Source organism: Stegastes partitus, unplaced genomic scaffold, assembly GCF_000690725.1.
Source record: "Stegastes partitus isolate 25-593 unplaced genomic scaffold, Stegastes_partitus-1.0.2 Scaffold1048, whole genome shotgun sequence".
Taxonomy (NCBI): domain Eukaryota; kingdom Metazoa; phylum Chordata; class Actinopteri; family Pomacentridae; genus Stegastes; species Stegastes partitus.
The window spans coordinates 82,583-110,449 of NW_007578779.1; the positions used below are offsets into that span (position 1 = coordinate 82,583).

A 27,867-nucleotide genomic window follows, 5' to 3' on the forward strand; every position below is an offset into this window, starting at 1 on the left:
GGCTCCTTTGCACCATGACTGTTATCCTCCTTTGCTTAAATGAAGACATTTCTATTGAAATTAAATGAACAAAAATTTTCAATACGAGAAGGTGGTCTTATTATCAGACTTTCTTTCTCAGCGGCCCCAAAGGCACGCTGAGCGCCAATCTTTGAAGAAGCGGAGCATTTAGCAGAGTGAAGTAGCTTTAACGATGAATAAAGTGAAGAAGACATCAGCTTTAGAACTACAATGACCTCCAAGTATGTAAAACAGTCATCTAAATTCAGTGTTGGGTGAACGGGGGTAGAATGGCTTTGAGTGCTCCAGTAGTGCACATGAAAATCCCCAGTCAAGCTGAGTTGTTGACAAAGACGCACTACTTCAGTTGTACTAAGCACATTATTGTTGATTGCTCCCACTTACATTACCCTGAATGTAAAAAGCAATTCCCAGTTAAGAGTTCTAATGAAATGGCTGAGGAACCCATTAATTCATATAGTCAGATGATTTTCTATTGTTGCCAAGTGACAACATTAAGTGGCACATCAGGATAAAGAATGAAAAAGAGGTCAAAAAGAGGAGTAAGGCAGGTTGAAAGGAACTCGGCACTGAGGGGGAGATTTACTCACATTAAATATCCCATTTCCTTGTGAGCAGTTAAGCTGGAAGCTTGAAAAAAAGATCAGAAAACTGGAAAGGAAGTAGTTGGAGTTAGAGCAACTCAACTCTTCAAGGAAATCTCTTCCCAGATTGGCTGGTGCTCATTTCTTTTCGTGACTTGCCAGAAGGGGTTTGCTCCCACACATTCACGTATGATGTGGAAAACAGTAGACCAAATGAGCCTCTTTCACTTTGCTCTCATGACTTTTTTTTTTTCATCTGCGCTAAAGAAATGCTTTAAATACAAGGAACTGATAAGACAAAGGTTGATTAGGAATTCTCTCCCACTGTTAAATGTGTCAAGCCAGCCAAATGTCAGAGGATATTCTGTCAGAGGATATTGAGCCGACTGAAAATGTCAGACGGGGAGGAACCACGAGCAAAGAACAAGGGAAGGAAACAAAAGGAGAAAACTGGCACACATGTGTTGGTGTGACTCAGATATGGCAGAGCACCTGTCATCATTATCTTACCTAATGATGCAGCTTTGAGCTACTGTTTCTCTGCAGTTGTGACCTGCTTCTTTTGGAAGCAGTTCAAGTTTATCACCAGACATAACTTTGTAATGGCCAAGAAAATAGACTTTTAGCTTAAATGTTGGGTCAGTTACTCCTAAAATTGTAATCAGAACTTAATTGGACCTTTTATTCTCATCTTTCTTTTTGCACACAGATAGCACTTGTATGCGATAAAAAGATTTTTTTTTTTCAAAAACAGGAAAAGAAATGTCAATAAATTTTTCACTGGAAAAACAAATAAATGTATGGAAATGATTTGTGTCACAAGATCCAACAGGCTCCTGTTTTTGTTTTAGTTTGCTGTTTATGCTGTAGATTGGTCATAATTATTGCATGACAGGCCAAATAAATGATATGTGACGGGTAAGAAATGATGCAGACACCTTTGCCACAGTGATTATACACCAGGATGATGTGAATAATCAGCTTCAATACCATAAGTAATGATAGAACACATCAGGCGTTGTTCAAAAGTATTGACTGAGACACAGTGAATGACAAACCCAAGTCTGTCACATCAACATACAACGATGTAGTTTGTTGCTTTGAGCGTTAAAGTCTCACATTTTTTTGTTTAACAATTTAATTTGCCACCAAAACACTGTACTCACCAAAGGCTGTGTAGAACTCCTCTCTGGTCAGGTGTTCATCATCGTTGACGTCGTTGTACTTCAGCAGGTCGAACAGAGTGCACTCAGAGACGTCCTTGGACAGACCTTCTTGCTTGATGACCTAAATAAAGATGCATTGATTTTCGGTTAAAAAAGGTGGACAGTAGTTTCTGGAATTACTATCTTGATTTTTCGAACACCCAGAAGTTACAGTTTGATACAAAATGTGCTTTTAAACTTCCTGTTGGGACAAAAAGGAAAGGTCTTACAAAGCAGCAAAACACTGCTTGAAAACATTATATCTGCAAGTACTAGCCCAACCAATGTGTTGGTGCTCTGATGTTATTGGCCAATCACAGATAGATCGGTATCAGCCCATATGTTGTCTGATAGGTGCCACTATTATGGGTGTTTATTATGAATCATCCATCCATTAATTGCTGTTAATAATTTAACAGATTATTTAAAAACACGAAGGGCACGGATGTCAGCGTCATGTCTGTCAAGTTTCCGTTGTATGTTTGCACATTTCATGTCTTGTCTTTCCTGTTTTATGAAATTAAAATTCTTGTATATATTTGTCTTATTATCTTGTTTTATTTTTTATTAATATTTATTGTATTTTATTTTATTCTTTTCTTTCTGTTGTTATTTCACTTTTTTTAATTTGATTTTTTCTTTCTTTTCCTGTTTCTATTATTCCTGCTAGTTCCTAGGGTGACACCAACAGCCGAAACCAAATTCCTTGTATGTTGTGTACGTACGTGGCCATTAAAGCTGATTCTGATTCTTTTGTAATCACTAACCTGTTGTCTCTGTTTTAGGTTCACTTCCCGCACGCCCTTCCCCCATCTCGTCACACCTGCTCCCTGATTGTTCCCCTCACCTGTTTCCCATCCTCCCTCATTACCTCTTGTATTTCACCCTGTGTGTGTCTCACAGTCTCGCTGCCAGCTCGTCGTACTTCACGGTCCTCGTCCCAGCGTTTCATAGTCAAGTCATAGTCTGTTTTGTGTACGACCTCGTTTTCTGCCTTCGACCTTGACTTTTTGCCTCTCGTCTTTGGATACCTCTGCCTTACTGATTGATCACCGGTGTACCGAGCCCTGCCTGGTAATAAACCTGCCTGAACCTGATTGTGTTGTGCGATTGTGTCCACCTGTTCTGTGTTCCGTGAGTTCTTGACAGTCAGAAAACGTTTACTAGCTATAGTTCCTGGTTACACCACTGGACGAAGCCTTTACTGTTACCACTGTACTGGCATGAGGAGGCGATTTTCAATTCAGTTCAATTCAACTTTATTTGTATAACGTGGTTTTCAACATATGTCATCTCACAGCGCCTAACGTAGTGATGTGAAGACCTTACAGGTTTAAACAGAGAATCTACAGTTGCCTTTGGACTCCTTCTGAGCAAGTGGTCGGCAACAGTGGGAAAGAACCAACCCCCCTCCTTCAATGAAGGTTTTTTTTTTTTAATCATCATTCTGCTAAAACTTGATCCTATTCAACACCTTCTGCATGGCCCCGGCAGTAACACATCCATCATACTAGATCAGCTGTCAAAAAGCCAATCACATGGGACAGCTTTATACATCATGCGTTGTCCATCGGATCAGTGCGCTTCCCTACCCTGATGACTTGCCCAAAATTTAGGAGGCTTCAGTAATGGCATATCCTTAGTGTATCCTGGAAACACCAGCAGTAACAAACAGCTGTTGTGGTAACAGTCATACAGCTGCTCTCATTTTAAACCAGAGAATAACTGAGTGGTTTTTCAGAATACTGTAGATGAGACAGGAAAAAAAGGTAGCGAAACTCAGAAATACTCTTAACTGTCAGGTCCTTCCTTTTCTTCCGCCAGCCTTCAGTGGATTTATTCTGAAGTTGCAGTCTTTAATACTTAAACTTTATTTCTGACATGGCCTTCCTCCCCAAACACAGACTTTGATTCCTGCTGTTCTTCAGAATGTTCCACTTCTCTGTAAAGAAAGACTGTTCGAACACAGCAAAAAGAGCACTCTGGACATGTTCAGTGGCTTCCAGCAGACCCTGTAAACTCAATGATCTGAGGCACATCATTGACGGGATAACCAGATGTAATGTTTATTGAGATTGCAGCTTCTGCCTGTTTCAAATCGAACCCTAATTTACAAAGCCAATGGAACACTGGCTGGTTAGTCACACAGAACACCTATCTGACTTCTGGCAGTAACACTAAGCTATTACTACTTCATGTCAATATAGACTAGACTTCAGTAATTACACTCTACCCATTGTGGTCGTATAGACAGCATGCAGCATGGCTATATGTGAACAGACACATTGGAAAAATACAGCATGGAGCACTGGCTGACTTTTGAATGCCTTTGGCAAGGTCACAGCTGTGCACTGCTGCCCTCAACCAGCAGAACAACACTATTACTACACAAAACCACACGATTCTGATCAGGTAATGCTACTAAGTTAGTTTACTCCTTCTGTTTAACCTTCACAAACCTTCACTCTGGGCTCTTCCCTACTAACCATAACAATTTACATGTTTACTCTATTAATTCAAAGTTCAATTTTTGTTTGCCTCCTCCTTATCCAACTGCATTTGTTTTTCCTACAAACAACAACAACAAAAAATGTATTATATGTGTGTACAGAGGGTAACCTTCACACCTCTGTACATGGGTTTGCAAAAATAAAAAATAAAAAATATGACGCTTTGAGGATTTTTGAAGGTTATACACCTCCTGTGTCAAGATCTTTTGTACTGCTCCTGTTTAAAAAAAAATCCACAGATATTTTACAAGATTTGACAATTATTGTACCTATCCTGGCCCCCAAAATACTGAGACCGAAGGTCTTCTGTTTTTACTATTAAATCTAATGCAAAATACTTTTAGAACTACACAGCAAACTTTGGTATCTGTGGAGGGTTAAAAAGAGTAATTTTCCAAAATCTATGACCTTGAAATGTGCTTTTTGTGTTAATATAATCATACAACTTTTAAAAGAAGTCTGTTTGGCCTCAAGATGACAACATGTGCTTTGCCAGCCGAGTTACAACTTTTATGTGTGTCTGTTGCATTTTTCAGACACAGTAGTTCGAGCAGATGGGACAAGATCAGAGTCAGTAGTGGACAAGGTAGGCTTCTCATCTGTTTTCTAGTAAAGAGGTAAAAAATAAAAAAATCTCAGGCCAGCCCTGTCTTTAGTCAAATGATAGATACAGACAATGGATGAAGAAAAAAGAAGTTTTGATTTGCCATTTTAAAAGGGCAACTCAGACTAAAAGAGCAGGAACAATTGCTCCCCGTGTCTCTTCATGTGTACACTCTGGCACGCCAACCAACCAGGGTGAGGGACTTCCATCCCAGAACCTCAAATGAGATCACAGACTGCTTCAACTATAAAAGGCACTTTAGGGCACAATGGTGGCAGCCAGAGTTTTGCACTTTTAAATGCTGTTGAGTGTGTGATTTGCTTGTGCAGTGCTCTTTTTCAGGGCTCGCTCACACCGAAATTGAATTTACATTAACCTTTTTGTCTCCTTTCAAAATCATCTTTTGGTAATAAGGAAAAGCTCTGCTCAAGCACCAGGAGCTAAGAAAACACTCACATCGCCATGGCAATGCAATCAAAGAGAATCCCAACCTTTAATTGACTGTGTATGATATTGAAAATGTGCATTGTTCAGAGAGTAAATAAAAGTTCAGCAATAAATTACTCTGAAATTATATTCTGATGGAACGTTTAATACACTAGCATAAAAACTCATTAAAGCCCCAATCCATAATTACATTCAGGCGCTCTTATGTTGAGGCACTGTCAGCCCACAACTGTGTTTGTTTATTAAATGATTTATCAGACTGATGAAGTTATTTTGCTCTGATATTTATCATGTGATCATTATGCAGTCATTTTGACGTACGGTAGAAGTATGCAGAAAGTGTCCTCCTTATTTTGATGCTGTAAAGGTGTAAAGTTTCCAGTCAGTGCAGTATAGCAGACCTGTAGTTTGGACTGCAGTGACACTAACATATATTTCTGATATATTCTCCAAGCTAACACCGTGCTTAGTTAGTGTACCTCAAAGTCAGAAAGCATGTATTTATGTATGTGCTGAAAAAAACAAAACCCACAAAACTTTGACTTCATTTGAAATGATCATAAGACCACCTGCTTTCCACAGATGTTTTTAAATTTCTGTTAATTCTATGAATGCCCCCTTCTCTTCTTTCCTCTAAGAATAATTCCTGTGATCTCATATGTGTAAAGGATACAAAGGAGAGGAGTGCTAAAAGCAGTCCTTGAGGAATCCCTGAAAAGCAGTTCTCCATCTGGTTTATTAATTATTACTAGGTTCTGTCATTCAGACATCAAGGGAGATGTGTGATACAATGTGGCCTGGATAAGAAACAATGACATCACCAAGAGGTTTGAGAATCTGTCAAAAGTAATATTCAGTAGGTTGAAAGGTCTTATTCAAATTCACACTCAGAGCAGACGGAAAATATTATTTCATGAGACACGGCACAGCGTGGTGTGTTGACTGTGCGTTTTACTTACTAAGCATTGATTTCTCTGGTATTGGCATGGGGCAACATTTAATGTAAATGTATGTAAATAATATGAAAATATGGAGAAAAAAAGATCACTGTTTTTGAGGTGGTATTTAGATGCCAACTCAAAATCCTAGAATACATTCATATTAATCTGATCAGTCCTCCTCCATCAGGGGAGACCGACAAAGCTAACAAAGGTGACCCCTGTGCAGATGGGATATCCTGCTGGATCCGTAGGAAGATAGCCGAAGAAAAGGAACCGCTGTTATCATAGTTCTGAAAACCACTGCAGGTTGCTTACCCCTTCAATTATTCAAATATGTTCTGTATTAAATCAGTCCTGAGGTACTGGGAGACTTTATTTGTTATGCACAGAACACCTTCCTTCCTCACAGCGACCACAGAAAGCTCTTTTCACAACATCCCCCTTGGTAGTTCTGGTCAAAGGCTGCAGCCTCCCATGAGCACATGGCTCCTTTGACCCATATTGCTTTTCAAAAGATTTACCTGGAGCCACGCAGCACAGCGACCAGAGGGAAGGCTAAGATGAGGAAAATGAACATGATTGTGGCAGACATGAATGTGCCTGGCTTAAACACCTGGGCCCACAGATGGTTTGCTCATTTGTAGTATCCTTTTGATTAGATATTTAAATGAACATGACTGCAGGTTTTTCAGACCTGAGAGATACTGTGATTTGTCTTTGCAAAATTGTAAACACCATTTTGCTTCTCTACCTAAATGTTTTTAAAAAATCTCATAAGATCAGTGCTAGCTTGAGTCAAGGATTAAGTTGCATCTCACCGTCTTTGCAAAATAACTGACTAAATGAAGTATGCGTTGTTTTTTTTTTCAATCTTCGGAACCCCAAGCAATTTGTAGCATTTTTTGTTCTTGTCCCATTTTTACTCACTGTGGGCTCATTTTTCGATGCAAAATAATGTTCTGCACCTCTGTGGAAATGCAATTAAACGTCTATAATTATTCATTTTACAAAATTCAAAAAGCTGAAATCAACATCCATCCATCATCTATACACCGCTTAATCCTCACCAGGGTCATGGGGGGCTGGAGCCTATCCAAGCTGACTCAGGGTGAAGGCAGGGGACACCCTGGACAGGTCACCAGTCTATCACAGGGCTACACTTAGAGACAGACAACCAAGCACACTCACATTCACACCTACGGACAATTTAGAATCACCAATTAACCTCAACATGTTTTTGGACTGTGTGGGAGGAAGCCGGAGAACCCGGAGAGAACCCACGCTGCACGGGGAGAACATGCAAACTCCACGCAGAAAGATCCCAGTGCCCCCACCGGGACACGAACCAGCGACCTCCTTGCTGCGAGGCTAACCAACTGCGCCACCTTGCAGCCTGAAATCAACATGTGCAGCATTTTTCCAAGTCTTACTAACAATGAATAAAGGTGGTGACTCTATACACTGTAGATACTTTCCTACTTACATTTGTAATGATCTTTCATGCTGGTCTTCTACCTGCTCTGTATAAACACAACCTGCACGTCAACCAAAAAGTCTTTAAATTTTGGTCATGTGACTGTTGTTGCACCGAGGATGCAGAATTTTTTATTTTTATTTTTTCAACAATCTGCTCAAAGTAAATGATTTGTTCTTGGCACATTTTTAAATTAAATGATAAAAATGAAAGCCATTTTGATAAAATACCTGCATTTGGTTGTGTTTCTTGATTGAACATGCAGGCACTTATGATTAGTTCAAGGACCATTGAAAAGTTGAAAATCTAATGATTCTTCCTGGTTTTACAGCTTCTGATCCTGATAAATGATGTCATTTTTGCTGTTTTTGATGTTTTTTTAATCGTGCTTTTCAGCCCCACCAGGAGATTTTGGGGTTCAGAGGTTTAAAACGGCATCTCACTGAATATTTAAGTACATCTATTGGTCTATATCCTCACCTGTGAGATTTCGCTGGCATCTATCTGACCGTTGTTATCTGCATCAAAGCGTTTGAACATCATATCAACCAGCTGCTTCTTGGCTGCCATGTTGTCTTTGTGGGTCCCATGGATGGTTGACCCCATGTACCGCTTGTCATACAAATCCAGCATCTTGGTTTTCAGCCGGCGGTAGTCGCTCAATCTGCAGTTGTCATCTGGGAATACAGAAAACAAGGAGAAGCAACACGGTTAGGAGAGGGAGACAGTATTTATCACAAACTTGTAACAATCACTGTGACACAAGAAGACAAAATGTTTTTACCTTGTTTGGATTACTAAAAACAGAATTTAAATATTAGGGGGATGTCTGAAAACAGGTATTTCATAAATACCTAAAATGACACCCTGGTGCTGAAAAAAGCACATGATTAAGCAGTGAACTTATGATTCATAACACTAGATGCAACGTTTTATATCTCAGCCAATTAGCGCCTGTTCAAACTCGAATCCCCCCAGAAGATTCACATTATTAAACAATAAGCTCCTGTTTATATTCAGCAAAACCCAAATCTGAGCATGTCTGTGATTGTCTGCATCACAATAACAAATGCTAAGGATTATTTTCCCAAGGGGAGCACAAACAGTGACAGACACGCAGCATTTCGCCGCCTCAAACTAAGAAAGCAGCAGCTTCGTCAACACAAAGAAACTGACGAAGAAATCCATCACACAGGTGTCAAGAGCTAACCGTGACAGCAACAGAAAACATGATGGTGTTGTATTTACAATCCGCCATCAAAGGCTCTAGATCAAAGAATTCAACTACATGAAAGGTTCGGCGGAGTAGAGTGGAGCCAAAGAGAAAATAATGACTAGAACTGGAGGCTGACATATGTCATATCAAGTTCTCATTGTTAGATCGGGAAGTGTTTCTCCCTAATAACAGTTATATTAACTGATGTCAACCAGCTAACAAGAAAAAACTTTGTGTTCGCCGGGATGCTTTTCAAATCTCTGGGGAGGACGCTGACATCGCTGCCACATCGTATGGTGTGATCACCAACTCAGGGAAGATGTGTAATAATAGCTTCTACATGAAGTCTTGTGCGAGACAAATGAACTTTGGTGCGGATGATCGGACCAGAATGATTTAGTGAGTGGGGTAATGAGATCTCCTCTCGGTAGAACTGGGTGTTCACTGAGAGCCGATGACTAGTTACGCGGAATCAGAGCAGCCCTAGAAACCAGCGACATATCATTAGGACATGGATGGGATCTCGTTTTTGTCTCCCGGCATTCCTTCAGCAGAGCAACTTGAGCAATCAGTGAGCATCTAAATGAGATTCTTGATGCAATCCTGACGCTAACCATGATTTGGGTATAAGAGGCTGGAAGAAGTTCTCCTAATACTCTGCCAGGGAAAATCAGGGGGCTTTGCTCAGACGCTATCAAGTCATTTTCATCTCAGTGACCTTGTAACGTCCCCAAGGTGTCGAAACTGTATTCCTGGCATTTATGCAATATTTAGTACTGTGACAGAGAAAACAGTTATGAGATTATTTTTGGTTTAAACTCAAGCAATACTGGAGGCAATATAATACTCATTTCCCAAGGAAGAGTGCAAATAGTTCAATTCACTGTAAATGTACCTGATTAGAGACAATTTCCCTGAGCTCTAAGGTTTTTTGTAAACAATTACATTTTTCTTGAAACCTAAATAGTCCCAAATGCTTTCAGCTACAAATGGATGACAAATCAAAGGAAAATAACTTCAACAAATGTAGATTCTTTCATGCTGCGCAGCAGAGAGAGAACTTTTAAATACCGATAACAACACTTTAAACTTAGTCTATTTGCCGATGCTGAGTGGCCTTTTCGTGCAAGTTCTCTCAGTTTCCCAAAATTCAAATCTGCCCCGTCTTGCATGGCAATGAAAAGAGAAGGTTAATAAGGGTAGTATTTGTGGATTTCTTTTCCACACAGGTCACAAGGGTCAAGTGAATGATTTGATGAGTACGAAAACACTGCAAATCAGATGCTCTACTGTGACCTTAGCAGGAACTAACTCTCAACCCAAATGGATAACTACAGAGATGATGAAGCAACAAATCGAAGACATCATGGTCTTAACTGCAATTATCAAAACATCTAATGATGGGTTCAGAGAAAAAGCATCCGAAATCTTCTCATAAATTACTTACGCCTCATAAAAAATCTTATCATATTTGTTTTTCCTTTAATCTGTCCCCACCTCTATATGTTGTATTTTAAAGAGGCCTCAATTGTTTCTGGACTGTAGAGATGTTGTCTAAAAAGGAAAAAGAGTCTTGCAGTGCTTTGTTTTCTACTAACTTGAAGCCCCAGATAACCGAGAGCTTGCATAGCCAGGTGGAGAGAATTAAACATGAGCAAGAGGCTCTGGAACAATGCTTCAGTTTGTTTTAGCAGGTACACCTGTCAGTAAGACACAAACTGAGATGTTGACAGATGTTGGAGCTACACGCTCAGTCTGAGGCTTCCTACAACTAGCAGGGTGTGAACAACAACAGTGGTGGCTCGTAAGGACTTTTCTACCAGCCACAGCAGGTAACAAACCAAGTGGAGGATCCATTGAATTACAAAATTTGCTTTGGCTGTCAAAACAGTGAGAGTGGGTGGTGATTTCTTGGGAGTCAAAACAGCAAGTTTAATACTTGCCCTGGAAACTGCATCAGCTGTTAGAGCACAGACTGCAGCACGCTGCAAATCACGGAACAGGGTCTGTTTTGACAAGCGCCAGTGCCAGAGAAGCTGCCTTGGTCACAAATGGCAAAATGAATAAAAGATAAATGGCTGCTGGCGTACCCCGGGGATATGAAGGTCACCTGCGTCAAAGGAGCATGCACTGGCTCATGCATGCACGTATACATGGATACACAGATGTGCATACACAAAATGCTATGCTCACACATGCATGTACACATCCCCAAGTATTCAAACAGTACATGTCTACACAGACGAGTGTTGGCATTAATTAGGCAATGGCCAGAATAATTTGTTAAACTAACTAAGCCAACACGCCTTACTTGAGGGAACAAGGAATAACTGAGCAAAAAATCTGCCATAGTTTGCAGTCAAATCCAGGCGGATCCTCAGTCTGGTAAAAGTTTTCTGTGAGTGTCTGAGCTGCCCAAATTGCTTTTGAGCTAAATGGGACATATCAGAATGCAAACTGCCTGCTTACTTTATGTAACTGGTGGGATAATCACTCAACTAGCAAAAACCAATTTAGTCATCATCCTTTTTTTTTAACAAACCAGGGCTTCCCTATAAACTTTGAGGATTCAAATCAATCACCAGTTGAGAAGCCCCCAGTTCCAACTTTGTGCTGTCGGTCGAATCGTCGGCCTTTTCTGCCACTGCACTGTTGTAGACTGAGAAAAACAGGATGGCGGCTGTGAGATTTTACAAACCGCCCCTCATCTCAATATTACCTAACTGTGATAGAAACACCAGGGAAGAGCAGAGGGATGCTTGTGCTCTTTCCTGCTGAATACTAGTTAAAAAAAAAAACATTTCTTTGATTGCATCCATCTCTGATATCTTCACATCACAAATGAGGACGATGCACAGATACCAGGAAAGGTTCGTACACTGCTGTCTTACACACCAAACACAAGCTGCCCTTTGGAGTTTCTGACCACTATGTAGAAACGGGTTGCGGATCCCTGTTTTGTTTGTACCACACGTCGCGGAGGCATGCATATGGATGACACACACCAAACATGGACAGTGTTCAAGCAAGAGGTCAACGTGGCATACAGTTTCCCTGCCAGTTTCAAACTATTCCTGTGATCAACAGTTGGTGGTGTTAGCAGCGGGGAAACATAACAACTGTGCCAACAAAAGTGGGGAAGAAGAAGAAGATGATGGCCAGCAACTGTAGAAGTAAACAAAATAATATTATATGAAATGGCTTAAGAATTAAAGACCTACCCACAATTGAAGAATGGACCAAAATTCTACAGGATATTTACATTTTGGAGAAGCTGTCGTTTTCTTTCAAGGGTCAAAGGGACTCTTTATTCAGGATTTAGTCAAAATGGACAGAATCTGTAAAACCTGTAACCTCTGTGAATTGAATATGTCTGTTATATGAAAACACTTTCTGATATACGTTCTCCTTTTGGTTTGTGTAAACATACACACTCTAATGTGGGTTTTTTTTGGATGTGAGAAGAAATGGAGCAAACCCTCTCCTCCCGCTCATTTGTTTTGTTATTCTATTAAAAACCTGGATTAGCAATGAATATTCTCACAACCACAAATTGAACACTACCCAGAAAAGAAGTTCGGTATCATTTGCTTTTCCAAATAAGCAATAAATTAAAAAAAAAAAAAAGAAGAGTGGAAGACCTCAAGGATACACACAAACTTATTAACAGAAGTTTTCTTTATTTATTAGGACACTTAAGTTGCTGTTGGAGTTTACTGTGGGAGGCTCAGCTACAATATATATTAATAATATTGATGTTTTTCCATTCTAAAACGGGAAGTGTTAAAATGTGTACAGCAAGAATAGTTGTGTACTTTACAGTGTGACATCAGAGGATGTAACAGCAGTTCCTCATTTGAACGCTGTTTGTGGCTTCCATCCGATGACACCTGAATGTAGTGTCACATGGGAGGATGTGCGGGAAAAAAAACCCTTAGATGCAAGTGTTTTCTGAACCTGTTAGTTTTCACACACATTCAACACGACAGTGTGACCTTCATATAAGCTGCTCTAAAAAGAAACCTTCTACAGGAAGGCCTACAATTTACATCTTTGTTCGACAGTAAGAAAGAGAAGCTGCATTCAGCTACGGACAGTTTCTCTTTTAATTGCTTTGAAATGCTTAACGTGTGATCCAATCTTCCCCTTTACCCCCAAAGCAATCCTAGAAATTCTTAAACATCTTTTTATCATTAACACATACTAACAACACCATCGTTGTTTTTGCAACATCCCAGCTGAGCAAACACTGTTCAAGGAGAGCTAACTGTGTTGGAGTGGAACACTTTACTATGATGCTGCGTCTGTCAGTACTATTCATGGATGAAACAAATGACATTCTCCACGGACAGAAGGTTCTGTGGAAAGCAGCTGATGTAACTAATATGGGTCATGTGGAGTCAAGCTATTAAAGTTTTTCATCTGGTCACAGGAGCTTTTATGCTCGGTATTACATGCCACTACTACTTTCATTATTTCATGAACAAGAAAAATTGTAATAGTATCTTTTTAAAGCAACCGTCAATCTGCGGCTATTGTTTAATAAGTGGCTTTTAGTCAAAATGTGCTGGTAGTTTTATGGATCTTCATACTTGATGCTGGCAGTAGCCCATGAAGGACGTGGCCTGTCACCGTTTTGCTTTACTGTTTGACTGCTCAATGACCTTGCATGTGACAAATGTCTCCGGTCATGCCGGCTCCATATGGGCCAAGAGGCTGGCCAGGTTAAGCCATGAAAAGCCACTGCCTCTTGTTAATCACCTTAAACTGTTCATACCACGTCCTCCACCTGCTGGAGACGGATGGCAGACTGAAAACTACTCGAATGCTGGCTATTGATTGGACCGTATGATTTACTTAGTGAGAAGAACTTGTCCAAACAGCTGTATGACTTTGCTGTTTTGTGAGTGTAGAGTTTTGTTATTCACACGCAAAGGCACAAGTTTTGCAGCGACAGATGTTGTCAGACTCCTGCTTTAATAATAAACTTGTTTAATTACTGTACCACAGACTCTGGCTTCTCTCTGTTTTTCAGCATATGTAGCCTGTAGATACACAAAAATGGTCATTCATCAGCACTGGTGTGTTGAAAGGACTGTTTGTAGGCTTCTTAGAACAGTGTTTGAAGAATGCTTTTGATTTCATTTCTTCTGCAAACAAACGTACTTTAAATAGCATTTTGAAACACTTGGATTTTCTTTTTTTTTTTAGTTACAGTTATACAAATAAAAAAACCAAACATGCTGGCGTGGAATTAGAAAGAAGTGAGTTTGCGAGACTCTTTAAAGGTTTGCTCCTCTCAACTAAATGCTAACGAGCCCTATACAAAAAAACTGAAAAAAGATATAGATCCAACAACAGGTCACACACTGCAACTGTGGTTTAAAATATTAAAAACATAAAAATGTTTCAGTGATTCAGAATGGTTAAAATGGGTAGCTTATGACAGCAACGTCAAACCAGCCCAGTATGATCAAGGATTTAAACAGCAGGAAGCCAATTGGGTGACAGCTCGGTGTGTTTTCGAAGGGGAAGGACAGCTGGACAGTTTCCAGAATTTCTAAGAAAAATTTGATTTGTGGACACTGTAATTAATTTCCAGTTACGAGATTATTACAGAAAAGAAATCCAGGTTGATTCCTCTGTGTGAAGGGTGCAATTCAAACCATAAGCGAAGAGTACAAAGAAATCAACATCAGAATAATTTCAGCAATTTACCAAGAGCTGATTTACAAGGTAGACGCTCAACCAATGATATAAAAGAGAATTATGAGAAGGAGCTTAACGTGGAAAGTGCAGAAGAGGTTTGGCTTAGCATGTGTACCACTAGTTCTGGAGGGAGTTGTCCTGGAAGAATCTGGTGCGCTTATTTATTACACCAAAACTGAAAAGTAAACAGTTAAATAGGCAGCAGAAATGTTGGAGAGAATGTGGAGAATTTGACGTAGATCATTTACATATCTGTTGGAAATGTCAGAAAGTAACTGTGTTTTGGGAAATGATTTCCTAAAAGCTTCAAGAAATAATGAGTTATGAGAGTCCAATGTGCGGCAATGTACTGTACATGTGTAGTTTCACTGAAGAGACTATAACGGGAAATGAAAGATCCTTGATTAAAGTACTACTAGTGGCATGTAAAAAAGCTTTAACGAGAAACTGGAGGAAGGCAGAGCCACCCACAAAGGACCAATGGCTGATGATTACTGAAGAAATCTATCCAATGGAAAAGCTAACCCACAAACTACAACTACAAGAAGAACAAATGTGTGACAAAATCTATGTGAGAGAAAAAAAAAAAAAAAAAGCTGACCAGCCACCACTAGCCTAACAAACCCAAATCTCCAACTGAACCATGTCATGTTGTGTTTGACGTAACTGCTGCTTTTTAAACGATCCATCATGAACACAGGAGTTCAAGGCTTTATGATCTGACTTAAGTTCTGTGCCAGTTCTAGTTCATGCAGTGATATGGCAGCACGTTTTTTTTTTTACCTTGGAATTCCCTTCACCTATTCATTTGGTATTTTTTCTGTTGGAGGAGAGGGACAAACAGGCAGGACTTTGACTGAACTGCCAGGAAAAAGAACCGTTAGGTCTTGTGGAGGTTGGATTTTTCCACATCAGACTCATTTAAACTTTTTATCTATCTTTTCATGGAACAAGTATTTACTACTCTGAGAACATTTTTGACAAATATGTGCATGTAAAAAAAAAAAAAAAAGTAGAATCAGTAACCAAAGGGCTATTAGGTATTACCTGTGTGTACATATTTTTTGTGAACTTTGTGTTTTTTAAACCAACAAAGCTACTGAGAATATTTTGTCATAATCTGTAAAAAATGTTGAGTATATGTTGCTAAATAAGACTTTTTTGTTTGTGAACATGGTTTTGTGTTTTCATGACTTTCATACATTCTTCTCCACACATTCAATAATCATACTGCAAGTGTGGTACGGTGCTTTTTTCCCCCCGTCATGCTCATGTCGTACAATAGAAATAGGACATGATGGCATATAATAGTCCAGTGAAACAGCATCATGCCAAAGCACTGAATGCTCATTTAAAAATAGATAAATATTCTGTTTTACAGAATGTCAAATCGTTAAATATCACTCAAATTCAGAGACTTCACTTAATATCACTGCTGCACCCGTGTTTGTTCTGATAAAAGGATTACTATTCTGTCACGAGTTCACCAGTCTGGCTGTGTAGCACTTAAATGACAGTGGAAAACCAAAAAGAGGAACAACAAAACCCTGCATTCAAACCAGAACATAATGGCACTCTCCTGGGTGCGGCGGCGCCCATCTGAATTGAAATGCTGGTACACTCGAGATGAGCAAACTTGATGAAGCATGAAGCCTAAAAGCAATGTTTGCTTCAAAGTAATTGTTTCACACATCTTTTTTTTAGATATGCGAGTATTGAAACGGAGACGCCATCAGCATATAGGAAAATATTTTGAACACCGTACGGAGGATAAACTCTGTCCTCTAAGTACCTGAGAAGAGCTTCGCTGTGCACCAGGAATCTAGAGCCGTTCATGCTCACTGTGCCTAACAGCATGGAGGAACAGCTGCTGCATGAGCAGTCACTATAAATCCAGGTGGCACTCGTAAAAAGTTACTCTTCAGCAACAGAAAATGCTAAAAAAAACACCCAAAAAACTGTTCTTCAACATGCAAATGTCTGCTCATGTTATTTCACTGTCCCAGTCTGTTTCTGGTTTGATACAGAGCTCGTCCATCCTAGCATCCACAGTAGAATCAGGGAGAAAAAAATAAAACAAAAAATCTCCACCCTGTCCACTGAGGCCATAGCAGTGAGTGAAGCCCCGACCCCCCCGCCGCCGCCTACACCAGCCCCTTTAAAAGCACTACTGTTTTATTTATATAAAGAAAAAGGCAGCTCAGCGGAATAGCGAGAGTCAACTCTGCTGAAGCTGCCCCGTCTTTGCCAGACTGAGCCTGCCCCCCACCATCTCTCCCAGCTTTTCCATCTCCGTCTCCAGGGCCGTGGGTCCTGCCACGGCTCACAATACATCAAGACAGCACAGCGTGACAACTGGGTTACCCAAATCAGAGGTCACTGATTGCAATCTTTAAGAGCAACTAGAGGTGTCACTGCCGCAACACCTGACTGAATCTGAAATGGATATCTGGGCAGTAGAGTCGCAACCCCTCACAGCTTTTCTGCCCAGGTTGATACGAATGCAAAAACACTCACAGCGGACCCCAGGCACAGAGACTTCAACGAATATTGAAAAAACACAATATGACCACGAGGTCCATTCATTAGCCATTCTCAATCTGTCAGTCAGGATGTTTAGACCAGACATCATGGAGCTGCAATTTATTTTCTGTACTGTTGGCCTGTCTGATGTGCTGCTGACATTGTGTACTCAGAGGTGTTTTTTTTTTTCATGTTGTACCAAAAATAAATTCCACCAACTCTGGCAGTGAAAGTGAAGTCAAGTTTTGGAAACCAGCCAACCCAATTTCTACAGGGAATGGGTCTCTAAATGATGGTTAGTCTCATGTCAAAATGGCTGCGAGACTTGATAAACGGATTTGCAGTATTTGGCCAGTGGCTGAATATTTTAAACAGTAACTAACAATATCCGAGCAAAGAAAAAGAAAAAAAGAACCAACTGAAACTGCCTGTTGAGATCATGAGTATGAAGATTGTCCCTGTCTGCTTGTGTCGACTGCAGCATGGGTGAATAGCCGGAGACAAACTCCCCACGCCTGGGACAATGAAGTTAATGTTGAATCTTGAAGATTGCGAATGCTTTTAATTATGTTTAAGAACAAGTGAATAGATTTACTTGTCCAGGAAGCAGCAAAATGATTAATAATAAGCATTTTCTAATTTGCCATCTCTGGTAATATTTCCTTAAGTTCAGACAATAAGAATATCTTACCATTACGGAAATATTGTGATCACGGCTTAAAGAGACAAATGAAGTTGACAGGAGATGCTAATAAACTCAGTCGATGCTGTGATGTTTCTGTTGAGGACCGTCTCTGTGTACTTTGGGAACCTGACTGTGTTTCTACAGCACTTGTTAACTTTCTGTGTCTGTGCCACAGCTCAAGACAGATCCCCTCCCTTCATTCAGTCTCTGTCACCACTGTTTCCTCCCTGCACGCAGGTGTAATTCTCTCCCCCTCATCTTTCATTGGGACTGCTGATCTTCCTCATGTCTTAATCTCTGATGTATTGCCACCCCTGCCCTCCTCTCTTACCTTGAATAGAGTCATTATCATCCAGGAGACTTTACTCAAACTTTACTCCATTCACCCGACGCGCCCTTCCCACTTTGCTCACCTTCGCGTGGCTTACAGAAACCTAAGGAGGTGCTTAGAGCTTCAAAATCTCCTCGTTAAAGTCTCTCTGCCTCTTTGCCATCTGCTGCTACATACTACAGCACCCCCCAGAACTAGAGAACTCCCAGTTTTCTGAGCTTTTGATCTAAAGCTGTGAGATCCGTCGCTGGGTGGCACATTCTGATGGATCATATTCATTTTTAATAACGGTGAATGTGAAACATGTGACTTATCTTGACTTCTGCACTGTCTACAGCAACGCAAGGTGGAGCTCCGGTGAAATTATTCCAATATTGGTGGCAGTGGATGCAAATCAGAACCAGTTTCTAAACTTATTTTCAGACTTCTTTAAAGGTATCACTGTTTTTTTTGTTTTTTAGTCGTTATAAGAGAAAATGGCCAGATTTGTTCCTAAAACTTCAGGATGCTGTTCTACCACATGTAATGCCAACAAACAGCCAAAGAGAGTGAGATGGAGGTAGACTGAGACACAAGTCAGACAGAGGAAAAAAAAAAAAAAAAAGAAGAGAAGAGGAGCAGATAGTGAGAATAGGGAGGCTTTGTTGTCCTCTCCAATCTGATCCCAGTAGAGTTGATTACATAGAGCTCACTCCTTCAGTGGCAGGTCTTGTTGATGACATGATAGAGGACAGTGACCCAGGGGCTGAACACACCTAGGCCGAGACATAAAATCAACACCGCTGCAGGTCTATATTTGGCCTACAGCAGACAGACTGGGGAATATGGTGTTTCCACAGTCGAGCCATACTTTGATGAGGGGTTCTACAGTAGGCATGGAAACCTCTCTCAGATGTAGACCAGGGAACTAATTGACGAAATGATTAAACAGCACTTCCCATTGCTAGTCACCATCCAAAAGACTCCAGTCAGGTAGATGTAATATTTTGCTGTTGTTGATGTACAATAAGCTAAATGTTATGTCATTAGTTGGGGCTGCAGTTCTAGCAAACAACACCCCCTTCTCCACACAATAATCCCTGCAAATGTTTCTAAAAGTCGTTTGTTAAAGTCTATTTAGTAAGCTGTCGCCATTTTTTTTTGTTTTTAGGATAATGTTGTTTATATGCATAGTGCCAAGTGCCACGTGTTCAGTGGAATTTGAAATATGATTTGGTTTTTGTGCTTTATTTCCAGACAGTATTGATTCAATTGTGCTCAATATTTAGTGTTTCCTTACTTTAAGACTAACCAGCAAGTCTAAATATGAATTTCTTTATTAATAAATGTATGTATTAAACAAGGGAAAGTACTTATTAGGAATGTCCCTCAGAGTCGACTCAAGTTGATTTGAAGACTTTTAGTTAGACAGAAGCCCTGTGGAAGAAGTAAGGAAAACAAGAGCAGTCTAACACTACATAAATGCAATGTTTCCCTATAGTAAATTAAGTAGATAAACTAGTCTTGTTTAAACTAGTCAGAGTGGCTTTCAGTGTCAATCAGGTTAGTTAACTTGTTAGGAGGGATTCAGGATGGACGAATGGATGTTAACTGTTGTCAGAATTCACCCATTTCCCGACTTAACGTTCTGCTTCACTATACTCTCTACTTCAAGCACTCTTACCATGTTTCAATGGGGTAAACAAAAGAAAATTTGCTATTTGAAAGGGACAGCCACTTATTTTTCCTCAAAGTAACAAGCAACTTTAGTTTTCAACAAGTAGAACTGAGCACAGTTTCAGATTATTCTAAGAATGAGGTGAAATATAGTAGCTGACCTTGAGTTAAAGAATATTTTGCCAACTGCGACTAATAATTTTCTCATAATGTGCTGCTTTGGCACAGGAGATTTGAATGTAGAGTACTAGATGGCTGATCTGCTGACAGCTAGAGACTAATGACGCTGACATTTTACCCAGTCGGAGTCATTGCACTCAGAAAACGTTTGCTTCTTTAACTCAGCATATTAGTGTTTACCTCAACCATTGGGTTCATTTCACTCCCCTGTGTAGCTCGACTTCTGAGAAATATTTGTACTTTGTGAATAAACTCCAGTCTGCCATAAGTCTGTTATGTGGTCTAAAGACGTACAGGGCTCTATTCAGCTTTGTGTAGTGGCTAGTGTTATATTACAGACATTAATGGACGCAAACACACACCCACCATCTGCTGCTCCTACGCCGAGATCCTTATACTGACTGGCAGGAACACTCTGATTATCACAATGCCTCTAGAGTCCTGCTTTTCATCCCATAGTGGGGTCAGCATTAGGTTAAAGGACTCTATTATCATCTATCTAGTCACTCGGCTCATAGCTGGGAACCATAAAGAGTTGAATTCCAATAGATCTGCTGCCCCAGATATGGCATACTCCACAGCCTTTATTGATCGGCTCATAAAACATTCAGGTTCACAAGCAGGAATGGAAACAGGACTGTTTTGTCACAACGTTCACCTGCCAACACAGATCTTTTCTTAGTGTTATGACATCTCCAAATGTTGTCTGGTTATGTTCCAGTGCCATTGAACTCCAGCCAAATATTAAGCGGCATTTTGCTGTCATGGCTGAAATTAACTTTCTAATCTATTACAAAGTGTGCTCACAAAAAACAACCTTGCAGGATCTGCAATTTAATGTGCAAGAAATATACGCCATTACTTTGGCACATTTTCATCAATCTGTGCTCGCTTGCTCGGTGCTCACTTTGACCATCAGTAGGGAGGAGCAAATGGATCCAGGTCAGCTGGATTGTAAAGCATTTCATCTGTGTCCAGAACATGCATTTCTCTTGCTGAAGGTTTGTCAGGAACCTGAATGTTTTCTGATATATGGTCTAAACTGCCATATTGGCTGTGAGCTCAGTCATTTCTGCTTTTGACAGACCCTCATTCAAACTGAAAGAGCTGTGAGTAAAAAAAAAAAAAAAAAAGTTCCCGCACTAAAATCAACAGCCTTGATGTGCACAGCACTATATGTGCCGAGCAGTTAACTGATTTAAGTACTACATTCAACCATTCCAATTTCCCAATAAGGAGACAGAAAAGCTATAATATATTACACACAGCCAGCAGAAGAATTTTAAAGCTCCATCAATAATATCTTCTTGGCCACCAAAATATGGCATAATTTAACTGATGCAATACATCACTTTTTCTCATTAAACATTTGATAATGTCATGATGACATTTTTTGGAGATTATTTCATGGCTTGTGAGACAGTACAAAGCTTGTTTATATGCAGATATACATCATATAGTCTTTTTCAACTACAGTTTCTTATGTTATGAAACAATCTCCAGTCAATGCCTACATAACTTTGAACATTATTCAATTACAACTGAGCAAACTTGCTGATGGGGATCATATTATACACCAGTTAACCACAACATGAAAAACACCTGCTAATATTTGGCAGGTTTCAACAGCAGGAATGCCTGAATTTATCTATCGAAGAAAAACAAGCAAAGCTGCGTTATTGCACAAAAACACATTGCTCAGAATTTGTTGTTGTTTCAAGGAAAGGGAAGGACAAAGCCACTTGAAATAAGTGACCCACATCCTAAATCCGGTGAGTCAGTTTAGTGCCATCCAAACACAGCCCACAAGTTCCTGCAGTGGATAAAACGGCTCATTTTCTAGGTTCCCCTTTGTGTCGCCAAAACAGGTCTGAACTACTGGGATGTGGACACAGGGTCTCAAAAGGGGTCCTGTAGTGTCTGGCTTGGGGACGTTGGCTTTTTGGATGATGTGGGTTGTGTGTTTGTGGATTGGGCTTGTGCATCCACAGAGGCTCGACTGTATTGGAGAGTGGGGAGACAAGGTCAGCTCCTTTAGCTTGTTAACCCGATTCTTTAGTTGGAAGCCCAAGAACAAACCGGAGAAATCTTCAGTTCACAGATGTGGAATTTATTTAGGTCACAGGTAAAGTGAGGCAGCTCTGGGCTCGGACTGACACAGCTCTCACCAGAGCTCTATCAGAAAGAGGTCCAATATCTCGAAATGATTCAAATTTATCTTCTTGGGCTGGGCCTGCCCCAAACAGAGATTAGGCTTGTACTTGTAATTGGCCAGTTACTGTGACGTGAACAGGCCAACCGCTGTTCACATGGAAGTTCACTGGAATGTAAACAGAAACTGCTTGGATCGAATACAAAGCGTGTGTGTGTGTTGTCCAAAAGGCATGTATCTAAAGTAACAGTTCTAACTGGTAGAATAGAGGAGTTTCCGCTGTGTCCCAGTATGTCAACCAGTTCTAACTGGCCATGTTATCTTCAAGGACGTACATTGTGCTCAGTAGAAAAGTGCAAAACAGGATCATAGGTTCAGTGGAGAAATACAGATTCAGAATACATGATAGCTTGAAACAGAGCCAATTATAACAAGCTCTTGGTCATGTTCCTTGAGCTATTCCGGAGCAGTTTTTCTGGTGTGCAGGGTGCACCACCGTGCTGGGGTAGGCTGCTGCCGCTGGGGTCAGTGTTACGTGTCCACGTTTGCATTAATGCCAGGACCAAAGGTTTTCCAGCAGAACGTCACATCATAATGAGATAATATTGTCATTCACCTCATCTGCCAGTGGTTTTAATGTTGTGGCTGAGTGGTGTACGGTCAGTCCAGATCAAGTAAGTGATCATGGAGACCCCTTACATCAGCTGCTCTTTCAAAGCTAAAAAAATGAGCTGTCAGGCTCAGTTCTTCAGTTGTTTCAAACATTTCTTTGTGTAGGTACAGAGAATCAGTCTTCCAAATCAAGTTTGATGTCAGAGAAAAAATACCCCCATTAATTATGTCTCTAATATCAGCCATCTTGATTGTTTGCAATGGATTGCTTGGCAAAAAACAAAACAAAACAAAACCAAAAAAACAACTCACATTACATTTTCAAATCATAAGCACAAAGGTCACATAGTTTAATAATAACAGCATTCTGTTGCTCACGTCGATACTAATTGTATGAAGCAGATTTCCTTCCTTCGGCCAATGAGAAAAAAAAAAAAAACATGGCCTTCAGCTTGTATTACACAGCAACTTTCCTCTATTCTACCTCAAAAGAGATACCTTGCTCCTTTTATATTGTCCAGCACCTGAATATCCAACACATTTGTCATGTCACTGGGTCAGATGAGTTGAACTAAACATAGAATGCAGTTACTGCTTTGATATTAGATGACACCCACAACACTGCAACCCAGTCAACCCCGTCCCCCCCACACACTCTTCTTCTCTCCTTCTCTGTATCCATGACTTACTCACAGCACTTTGCTTCAAGCAATGTTGGCAGCTATTGTTCACTTTTATTTCACCAAATTGTTCAAAGGCTTCATATCCACGATGGACAAAGTAGGTGGAAACAAAGGAGGAACAAAATGCAGGGAGCAATAATAAGATGAAAACTTTTCAGGATAATGGCCTGCACAGGAAAAGGGGCTTTCAACCAATACTTTAATGGAAAGCCATCGTGTGCAGACTGGAGTCCAATCACTTAAAGTCAACAAACCTGCAACAGGATTCAATTGGCCAATTCATCAACAGCCTAAAGAGTTTTTAAGGAGTTATATAAAAGTGCGGTCTTATTGGAAAAAGGACACAAGAAAAACAGCGAGGTCAAAAGAAATGTGGATTAAATGTAGTTTATTTTAAGCCCTTTATGTAATAAAAATTTAAAGACAAAAACATTTGTATTCCCAGCAGTGACTCGTGAAACTGTGCAATGACGCAGCAAAATGTTAATACAAAAAAAAAAAAAAAAAAAGCAGATATTTATTGACTTACTTAACTTCAGATATTTGGTCTTTAAATTCTCCCGGCTTTTAATACAATTTATTGAGTAGCTGCAGATACAGCTACTGTTATCTTTTTGAGAAATTCCTCTTGTGAACATTAATGAAATTATTCTGCACTGTCAACCTCTTAGTCAGCACTACAGGGGGGAGAAACATCAAACATGTTTAATTGGCTAATTTGTCATATGATTGTTTGGGATCCGTGGCCCAGTCCTCTGCACACGCCTTTGATGGAATAATTGGCCATTTTAGGCACATAATGAACATGCAAATGAATATAGGTTGCTTTGAAGCTGAGCAAGCTATAAATAAACCCATCGATCAAAGACACCAGCTCCTTGTCTTGAGGTGCACAAACCTGCGGGGGGTTCTCGTGTTGCACACATGGAACCGGACTCTACAAAAACAGCATTAAACCGTATTAATTAGTTCAGCATATAAATAGATGTGTGACTTGTAGGGTAGGGACGCGATGCATCCTAAAAATGTGATGGGATGTAATTTCAGATTCTTTTCTGTCAGTATGAGGTACTTTAGTTAAATCATTTCTTTCAAACAGAACAGGGTATGTTTGGGTATCAAAGCCAAACTTGTTCAACTCAATGCTGCTTAGAGTTTTTATGTAATATTTATTATTTGTTGTAGCGCTCTCTTAAATGCAGCCGTGTTTCGCCAAAAAAATAAAGAATAGAAATATATGTATCTATTTTCACTCTAGTGATCAATGATTAATGCAATGAAAAATCCAGCTCGGCATCTCTCCACCAACACAATTTTTTCTTTTCTGTTGTTGTTTTTTTTGTCTTTTATACGCAGTTTCTTGCCAAAATCTATGTTGAATTTACAGTTTTAGCCTACACGGACATCCCTCTTAGGGTTAGACCTCTTGAACTGTCCTTAGACTGATTATTTATAGAGACTGTGTGGGTTTTGTTTTTCTTTCTCTTTCGTATTGAATGGCTCTCTCTCTGGTAATGGATAAGCATTTAGACAGTCTACTGATGTGCTTTTCTTTGATTTCAAGTTAGATATGGTAGCTTCTGTTATATTTCCTCTGAGACATGCTTATAACAAAACCCGATAAACAAACAAAAGTCAACACACTATATCACAAATCCAAAGTCTTTTTTTTTTTTTTTCGGAGACAATGCAAAGCAGATGAAGTGGATTTGAGGAACACAGAAGATACTTTAGAAGAAAAAAAAAAGGGCAAAAAGTGAAAAACACCTACGAATTAAATTTTTTTTGTGGGAAATTTCATATATGTTCTTTCCTCCCTAAAAAAGCAGCCGTATTCATTATAAATATATATATGCAGAGAGGTCATGGAACCGGTACAAACTGAATGCAAACTGTGGAATCATTTTGAGAACACGGTACGCATTCATCTCCAGCCACCTTATATATTTTTCTTATGGATCAATGAACCAAATGTAAAGAGCTGCTTCTTAAAAGTTTGTTGTGATAGTACCCGGTACACTGTATACGCAGCTGGGACTGCTGTAAGCACACACAGAGCTGCATGAGGTGATTAAATCAGTGCTGTAATATTGATGGACAAGAAGGAGAGACAGAACACACATTGCACAAATTAAATGTACAGATGCAGAGAGTTCCAATATACCACAGAGCTTCTATGTTTCACGATATACAATATTGAAAATGTGTTTTAAAAAAGTAAGTCGCTGTCATTTAATTATCATGTTTGTAATTTGAGGTAACCCAGGTGCTAACTTCCCTGAGTAGACATTATAAGACTCTGTGCAGGTGTTGGCACTCCCCTATAAGGCCACGACCTACCAACAAAGAAGAAAACAAACCGCATGCAAGCGTAAGAGGAAAATATACGAGCACAATATATGGTCAGTGAAAACAACAGATCAAGAAAAGAGGCATTTATGCCATATGAGATTAAAATCGCATTAGGAAAACTGCTGGCAGTAAAGCCCATCATGTTTACCGGAGTCAAGGGCACACTGACAATTATGGATCAAATTAAAGTATGGGATGACATCGCTAATGTCCAGTGTCCTGCACATCTCTTCATCACAGTGCCGTGCCGTCGCCGTCGTGATGACTCTGCTGCAGATTACTGCTGTATAGCTGATGGAGACTTTACATAACTGAGACGAGGGAGTTGGATAGCGTGGAAGCAGCTTCAGGTCAACAAGGTGATTGAAGGTTTTCCTTAAAGTAAAATAGCTTCCTCATTCACTTTTGCTAACACTATTTACTTAGACTTAAGTGTGCAGAGCTGTTCTGTGGAGTTTTATGTTTGGAAGCTTATCCAAACTATTTCCTGAAACATCACTTATATTCACATTTGTCACAATCACCTTAGTCTGACTCACATAATGTAGACTTCTGGTAGAAGCCTGTCATCTCCGCTGCACATTTCATTTGGCATTCTCTCCTCCTCCAATTCCGCTATCTGTACGCTGCTGTTTTAAAGATTCGCTCTAGTAAACAACAACTTCTGAACAGTAGATACTGAAAATGGTTTGCGAACACTTTGGGTTGTTGTATGAGGCAGGCCTGGAAGGCTGTTTTTTGTCAGTGAATTAGTCGTTTTAATAATCGTGCTTGCCTCTATGCATGTTTTATAGCTGCACTGTCACTGCATCCTGGGCTTGGCACAGACTGGGTTAAAGAAATACAAACACACCCGCATTTTCCCCTATCGCACACTGATAATGAGGTGCAGGCAGACCATTCTCCAGTGCTGACTCAGCACTGCGGACACCAGTCTGGCTATCTGAGACTGCAAACACACAAACTGCATGTTTTGTGGTTTGTGGGGGATAAAAAAAAAAAAAACTTGCACAAACATAAGGAGGTTATACATTACAAGCTCCACTAGTCCCTTCCTAACTGTGCTGGGCTCACATCCCCGCTCCTTCTTGCTGTAAGGTAACGGTTCTATCCATTGAACCCAGCATTAAATAACCTGCCAATCCTTTTTTTTTTTAGTGATAGTGGGAGTAAAGTTTCACATTTGGATCATGGACTTTTCACTTTCAGATGCTTTTGGAAAGCAAACCTTTGACATAAAGAATATGAGCAACTCAGGAATCTGTGATTTAGTGCCGATACTGGCTGTGTCAGATTGTAAAGAAACCTATTTATAGCAGGAGCTGACATATAGACCTACAACCGATGACTTACCAGCTAATTTAGCTGGTAAGTCGTGGGGTTCAGTGTTTTGTCACTTTGACAGGAGTCAGGGCTGTGAATAAACTAACTGAACCCGCAGCCTTTAAAATTAGACTACTGTAGCTGCTCATCCTTGTCAAGCAGCACAAGGGAAAGCTGCTCCAAGCCCCGGCCTTCAGTAAATATTAACTGCCCTAACCATCTCCAGTGACTTCTTACCCTCGTTTTCACATTTTTCAAACCCCACAGTACAGTACGTCCTCATGTGTTGTGTGCAACTCAGTCCAAAATTGCAGATCTGGTAATGCTGCCTTCTGATCTACAATGCAAGCAAGACAAATACATCTGAGTCCTACTGGTGGCTGTGGCACAAAGCTGAACACGATTTGTCACACGGCACAAAGTAAGTGTGAAATACACAGTGAATGCCTTTAATCAGAAAACAATGAGATCACAGATTCACCTTGACATAACATTTCATCCCCACCATATTTTTCACTTGTGGACCTAATTTTATGAGAATTAATATTCGTTATGCTCTTTCCATCTCCACTCCATCCTTCCTCACTGCTGCCTGCAAAGAGCCTCTCCTGCAAACCAAGACACACAGTCATGAGACCGTTGTGCTCTGAAATTTCCCT

The 27,867-nt window shown here is 40.1% G+C and overlaps 1 protein-coding gene across 1 annotated transcript in view; it reads right to left on the bottom strand.

The window, feature by feature from the left end:
- The window catches only part of fstl5 (follistatin-like 5), a 156,084-nt gene that overhangs the window by 79,423 nt on the left and 48,794 nt on the right, over positions 1–27,867 (bottom strand). Inside the window, exons 4-5 of the mRNA XM_008295450.1 lie at positions 8,267–8,463; positions 1,772–1,892 (exon numbers count right to left, since the gene is read on the bottom strand). Of these exons, the coding sequence (XP_008293672.1) occupies positions 1,772–1,892; positions 8,267–8,463 (318 nt within the window). The remainder of the gene's footprint in view (positions 1–1,771; positions 1,893–8,266; positions 8,464–27,867) is intronic.